This window comes from Rutilus rutilus (genome assembly GCF_951802725.1).
Source record: "Rutilus rutilus genome assembly, chromosome: 10".
Classification (NCBI taxonomy): domain Eukaryota; kingdom Metazoa; phylum Chordata; class Actinopteri; order Cypriniformes; family Leuciscidae; genus Rutilus; species Rutilus rutilus.
The window spans coordinates 10298859-10305843 of record NC_140215.1 but is presented as its reverse complement, the minus strand read 5'-3'; the positions used below and the strand labels follow the sequence as shown (position 1 = coordinate 10305843).

General features: G+C 35.5%; 1 protein-coding gene across 2 annotated transcripts; it reads left to right on the top strand.

Annotated features, from left to right (window-relative positions):
• Window positions 1–117: 117 nt before the first annotated feature.
• LOC311297788 (sterol 26-hydroxylase, mitochondrial-like) lies at window positions 118–6752 on the top strand. Of its 2 annotated transcripts, none has more exons than XM_084420225.1 (9): window positions 118–412; window positions 731–921; window positions 1116–1315; window positions 4218–4415; window positions 4515–4678; window positions 4776–4942; window positions 5054–5135; window positions 5234–5434; window positions 5529–6752. In XM_084420225.1, the coding sequence occupies exons 1-9, from the start codon at window positions 173–175 to the stop codon at window positions 5661–5663; spliced, it is 1578 nt and encodes a 525-aa protein (XP_084276351.1). In that variant the 5' UTR covers window positions 118–172; the 3' UTR covers window positions 5664–6752. The 2 variants fall into 2 exon arrangements, with proteins under 2 accessions (XP_084276351.1, XP_084276352.1); XM_084420226.1 differs by having other exon boundaries at window positions 149–311.
• Window positions 6753–6985: the final 233 nt, after the last annotated feature.

The window sequence follows — 6985 nt, the reverse complement described above, 5'->3', positions numbered from 1 at the left end:
GAGTGAAGTAAATTTTGATTTTCTCCAAAGGTGAAGTATCATTATTTTACGAGAATGGGAACAGATATTAAAGGGTTAACCAGAGAGGCTTTTGCCACACCTCCCTCTCCCTCCCGTGTGAAAGAGGATCGGTGTAGACGGTGTTTCCCTCACTCTTCTCCCTGCTTCCATAATGGCTGTTCGTTTTGCATTGAGCTCTGCAGAAAGAAGGATTGGATTTGGTTTTCTGAGGCCCACAACAACGACCACGGACATCAGGAGAGGGGCAGTGGGTAATGCAGCTGCTTCTGTCACTGTCCAGGACAGCCATGGTAAGCTCAAGACTGTGGCTGACCTCCCAGAGATCAACATATTTAGGATGTTGTACAGACTGATCTTTAAAGGGTACCTGAATCGCGTGCATGAGATGCAGGTAAAGAAAGAAAACACAGCCGTAGTTTCTTTATCATGTGACTGACTGCAGGACTGTTTAAAATGATTTCTGCCTCCCCTTATGTGCTCAGACTCTCAATGTTTTGCCTTTAAAGACACTGAATAGAAAGCAAACAGCTGTCTTTTAACTAAATTTTTTCTAATTAAACACTTTAAAATTCAGTGAGCTTGTTATTTAATATTTATTTGTTGCTCTGAACCAGTTTGGAGGTGCAATGCAATTTAGCTCAAAATTAACCATATTTATTCTTCACTTGCACATCTTTGTTCTTCACCTCTTGTTTTTCCATCTCTCCAGTTATATGATAAACAGCTTTATGGTACCTTGTACAAAGTGAATGTTGGAAACCTCCAATCCATTTCAATAAACAGTGTGGACTTACTGGAGGAACTCCTTAGAAAAGATGAGAAGTTTCCTTGCAGAGGACACATGACTCTGTGGACAGAATACCGTGACATGAGAGGCATCGGCTACGGCCCTTTCACAGAGTAAAAACATTTGGCACAATGGTTGTTTATCTGTAACATTTGTTTTGCAACTTATACATTATGTACGACTTGTCATGTCAGGAGATTTTATGAGGTCAAAGTGCATTTGGCTAATGTAGCTGTGTGATGTTATGTAAACTGATGTTATGTTGTTTTTTGTTGCTGTTCTGAAAAGAGAACGTGTTCTTCAACAGAGAAGGAGAGAAATGGTACAAACTGCGGACAGTGCTGAACAAACGCATGCTGCATCCAAAGGACTCGGTTCAGTATGGAGATGTGGTCAATGCGGTGGCCACAGACTTCATCAAACGGATTTACTATCTGCGGGAAATGAGCCCCACTGGTGATCTTGTACCTAACATGTCCAGTGAGCTTTACCGGTTTTCCCTTGAAGGTATTTCCCCTCCATAAGCACTTGAAATTTAGATAAAATCGGTAACACTTTACAGTATGGTCTCATTTGTTAACATTTAGTTAATACATCAGTTGGGTCAAAATCACCATAAAGTGCCTTTGAGACTTCACAATTCCCCCCAAAAAATCTGAGATTTTCCATTTAACTTCATATGTGTTGTATTAAGGAGACATTAGGCTGTTATAAATGCATATTGGTCAAGCTCCAGCACTTTTTATAAATTAACTGCAAGCTGACAATATAAGAGCAAACCATAAAATATGTCCACCCTGTCATGGACAAATTCATAGTAGAATAAATACATTTTCATTGCATAGTGATTATAAAATGTAGATCTGTGGAAAGATAATGTGTCCCTTTCCCAACAAAACATTTTAGTTAATATTAAAAGTATTTTGATAATAATGAAGTTACTGCTTAAATATGTATTGCCCAGTAAAATATGCGATAGTTGCACATTCTATTCTAAATAAAATCTAACAACAAAGATATTTAGTCAAACTTTAAAACAATACTAACTGGCCCTCATTTGTTTATTAAGAAACCACACACAAGGTTTTGTTAACTTGTTAAAATAATTAGATAATTTTCATCATAAAAGTTGAAAATGACAGGGTGGACAACAAAGTGACAGGGTGGAACTTGGCATGACAGGGTGGACAAATGCTTTAATGGGTGAACTAGAACGGGGAACATTAGAAAAACTACAGGAACTTCAAGAAACCCTTAACCAATATAGAAGAAGGAGGGGCCTGGCTCAGACTGATTTTCAGGAGTTGCAAATGTCCACCCTGTCATGAACCATGTCCACCCTGTCATGGAACAGGGTGGACATTTTTTGGCTAAAGTTAGTATTTAATGAGCACATGGTGTACAGTAGTTAGCAAAGTGATTCACTGTTGAAGCTGACTGTGCACTGTTTAAAATGTATATTTAGAATTTATGAAAAGTTTTTATATTAACTAATATTTCACAATGACAGGGTGGACATGTTAAGCTTGACAACACGCAACTACAAACACAATATGATGAAAATTAGGAAATATAAGTGTAGATTCTTACTGTGTGTGTTGCAGATGTTTTAACATCCACTGAAGAAAGACCAAATGGGGGAGGGGATGTCACTGAGTACATCAGTTGGTTTCTTAAAGGGGCGTTTACCCCATAATGACAGGGTGGACAGCAATTTCAGGGACACATGCAAACTGCTTAATATTATTATGAAAATAAAATATAAATAATCAAAATGACTTGTTTTATTAAATAGCTTGCTGAGGACAATAAGTACATTAAAAAAGTATTTTAATTTTATGTCATATAACCACTTTTTACACTCACTGAATTTAGCTGAGCAGCGTGTGGGACATGCCAAAATCGCACACATCCAATCAAAAAAATGGTATAAAATCAGAAAAACACATTTCAAGAGACGTATCATTGTTCTTGTATGTGTGTAAGTGTTTGGCCATTTATAATACAACCTCAGAATTTCATTATTTTGCATTATGTTCATGTTGACTGAGCGATTCTGATGAGGACACCAAAGGCACTTTATAGTGATATTGACCCAGTTAACATGAACTATATGAGCAATATCTTTTTACAGCACCTACTAACCCTTGTTAATGTTAACAAAAATACATTTGTTCATATTAGGTCACAGTGCATTAACTAATATTAACATATACAACTTTTGATTTTAATAATACATTTTGAAATGAACTAAGATTAATAATTGCTGTAAAAGTGTTGCTCATTGTTAGTTCATATTAACTAATGTAATAAACTAATGTTAACAAATGGAACCTTATTGTAAAATCAGACAATAGAAGACACAACTGGCTTGTCACAATTAAGGGTAATCACTCAGGACCCAACCTCACCTAATTATGCAACATTTCACATCAAAGGGTGAAATTAAATAATTATTTAAAAAAATGCAGCATAATTGCTTGAAAAATACAACGTTTGTAGATATTACTCTCCACTAAATATATATATATATTTTTTTTTTTTGCAAATATAGCAAAATGCTAAATAACCTGTAATGTTTATTTGTCAAATGAAACAATTTAAGTTACGCTATAATTTGGGTCCGACGAGATTTTCAAAGTCTCTTACTTGAGCAGAAACAGTACTATAAAAAAACAGGAATGTTGTGAAATATTACAATTTGTAATGTAATTTAAAAGAAAATTTGTATTTTAATATATTTTAAAATGTAATTTATTTCTGTGATAACATCGCTGAATTTTCAGCATCCATTACTCCAGTCTTCAGTGTCACACGATCCTTCAGAAATCATTCTAATATGCTGATTTAGTGCTCAAGAAAAAAAAAAACTTATTATTATCAATGTTGAAAATAGTTGCTTTATATTTTTGTGAAAAAAAAAAAAAAAAAAAAAAATTCTTCAGTAAATTGTACGTTCAAATGAATGGCATTTATTTGTTTTAATTTAATGTGTCTTTGCTGAATAAAAGTATTCATTTAAAAAAAAAAAATCTTACTGACCCCAAAATTTTGAACGATAGAGTAGAAGCGGACCCCTTTATCCATGACTATATTTATAATTCAAACTTAATAAAAGTTTAAAGTATTAAGATATTTCTTCACTATCAAGTTATTTTATTGAGAAAGTTAATTAAGTGACATCCTTCTGCTATATGATCCCTGATATAACGATCTGCTTTGAGTGCTGCACAGTGAGCAGATGTTTCACAACAGTTTTAAAGTCATCCATTTTACAAATCAAATTATAGTCGTTATATTATCATTGCAATGTGCATGCCAATTTATCATGCATGCCAATTAATAGCATAACGTTTTCCATTTGCCCACAATAATTGTGAATATTCTGCCTGTTGCTTTTCTCATACAGGAATCGCATCCATTCTGTTTGAGACGCGCATTGGCTGCCTGGAGAAAGAGATTCCTGCAGAGACACAGGATTTCATTAATTCTATTGCACAAATGTTCACCTATAGCATGCCTGTGGTGATGCTGCCCAACTGGACTCGCAATTACTTGCCATTTTGGCAGTGGTACCTCAATAGCTGGGATGGCATATTCAAATTCTGTAAGCTTGTTAGCTCACACATCTTCTTCAGATAAACTACAAGAGATACAGACATGTTGTGCAGAGAGATGATGTATTGTACTTATGGATTATGCACAGCCATAAAGATGATTGACATGAAGATGGAAGCCATTCAGAGGCGCGTGGATGCAAATCAGGAGGTTGCTGGGGAGTATCTCACCTATCTGCTTTCCAATGTTAAAATGAGCAGTAAAGATGTTTATGGAAGCATTTCTGAGCTTCTGTTGGCTGGAGTGGACACAGTAAGAAAAAAAAAATACTCTATCTTTGACCATTTAAAGAAAATATATGAGTTTTAAAATGATAGAACATAAGGCTTTGTTTATTTTCATGGTCTAGACCTCCAACACCATGTTGTGGGCACTGTATCTCCTCTCAAGAAATCCAGAAGCTCAAGAGGCTCTGTATCAGGATGTAACCAGAGTCTTAAAGGACGACAGAGTCCCAACAGCACAGGAAGTGAACAGCATGCCTTACCTCAAAGCTGTCATCAAGGAAACACTAAGGTGGAGGATTATGTTGTGTAACATGGTATATCTTTGAGAAGCAAAATACAGCAAATTCTGCATGTATAATTGCGTAGTATAATCTCTTTGCACGTGTAATCTCCTGTGCAGGATGTATCCTGTGGTGCCCATAAATTCTCGTCTTATTGCAGAAAAAGATATTGTCATTGGTGGACACTTTTTCCCAAAAAAGGTATATTGTCCTAATGTTGTTAAGAAGAAAAGAAGTGTTATCAGTTTAAAAACTGGCATCACTAAATCAGCGTTTTTTTTTTTTTTTTTTTTAAACAGACAACATTCTCTTTGTTCCACTATGCAATCAGCCGTGATGAGAAAGTCTTCCCAGAACCACGGAAGTTCAAACCTGACCGCTGGCTCCGAGATGGCAGAACAAGACCCAACCCATTTGGGTCAATCCCATTTGGCTTTGGAGTCAGAGGCTGTGTTGGACGTCGCATTGCTGAATTGGAGATGCATCTGGTTTTAGCAAGGGTAAGAGAAACAGAAAGATTTATTTTTTATTTTGTGCCAGACAGTTATATTACATTTATATATTGTGCTTTTTGATTGAATCTTTTCATTCCAGATAATCAAGTTGTTTGAAATCAGACCGGACCCAGCTGTAGGTGAGGTTCAGTCACTCAGTCGTGGAGTGCTTGTGCCAGACAGAAAGGTTAACCTCCACTTTGTAGAGAGGCCGAAGATACATTCTGAAGCATAGCTAAAGAAGACCACTGTTTCAGCAAGACATAAGCTGCATGTGTACATATGAAAATTATCAGCTGAAGTAAATCATGTTAAAGGGTTAGTTCACCCAAAAATAGGCTGCATGCTAGGTAACTGATATCTGCCATCCCAGAAAGGTTAGTAAAGACATTGTTAAAATAGTCCAAGTGACTACAGTGGCTCAACCTTAAGTTTATCAAGCGATGAGAATACTTTTTGTGCGCAAAAAAACTAACAAAAATAACGACTATTCATTTTCTTCTGTTTGGGCCTCTGAGTGAGTTCACTTAGTGTAACTAGTATAAGTACTAGTATCTAATAAATAAGAACTAGTATCTAATGAATAAGTACTAGTATCTATTTAATAGGTACTAGTATTTAATGAATAAGTACTAGTATCTAATGAATAAGTACTAGTATCTATTGAATAAGTTAGTACTAGTACCTAAAGAATAAGCACTAACGTTAGTATCTAAAGAATAGGCACTAGTACCTAAAGAATAAGCACTAGTAGCTAATGAATAAGTACTAGGCCTAGTACTTAATGGAATAGATACTAGTATCTAAAAAATAAGTACTAGTAGCATGAAAATAGAGATTAGTCGGTTTAAATGATTAAATGTTAAAACGGCTTGCCATAGCCACTGTAGTGTGTAGTCTCTTGGACTATTTTAACGATGTCTTTACTAACCTTTCTGGGCTGGCAGATATCAATTACCTAGCAGCCTATGAAGGAGTGATCCAGCTCTCAGATTTCATCAAAAAATATCTTAATTTGTGTTCCGAAGATGAACGAAAGTCTTACGGGGTTGGAACAACACAAGGGTGAGTAATTACTGACAGAATTTTCATTTTGGGGTGAACTAGCAGCTAACCCTTTAATGTCAACTTCTTTATCTTCATTTGAATATGATTCCGTTGTGCTGTGGAATGTGCAATATAAAGGACCCTGTATTACACCGTGACAATTTTTTTTTTATATAGCTCTTACCATTAAATTGTTGTTGTGCGTTGCATTTCATTATGCTGATATGTATTTTTGTGAACTTGAATTAAGAAATAAATTTAACTTTTTAATGATTCCAAAATATCTGTGTTTTATTCTTGTTCAGTAAGGGGATCTATGAATATTTATTACATGGCTTGGTTGAATTCTAATGTAGAATGCGGTCTGTTATGTAAGCAATAAGGTACGAGAGGCTGTGCTGTAAGTTAACTAACGTTCTCGTGAATAAGTAACGTTAACGGCTGAACGCTGAAGGAAGTTGTTAGGCACGACGCGAAGCGGAGTAGACTAGTAAGTTAACTATTCTTCGG

Excerpts from the sequence above, each read along its gene's own strand:
- LOC311297788 (XM_084420225.1), top strand. The coding sequence starts at position 173 with ATGGCTGTTCGTTTTGCATTGAGCTCTGCAGAAAGAAGGATTGGATTT. Across the intron at positions 1,316-4,217 it reads TTACCGGTTTTCCCTTGAAG|GAATCGCATCCATTCTGTTT; the intron begins GTATTTCCCCTC and ends TTTCTCATACAG. Across the intron at positions 5,435-5,528 it reads TGCATCTGGTTTTAGCAAGG|ATAATCAAGTTGTTTGAAAT; the intron begins GTAAGAGAAACA and ends TTTTCATTCCAG.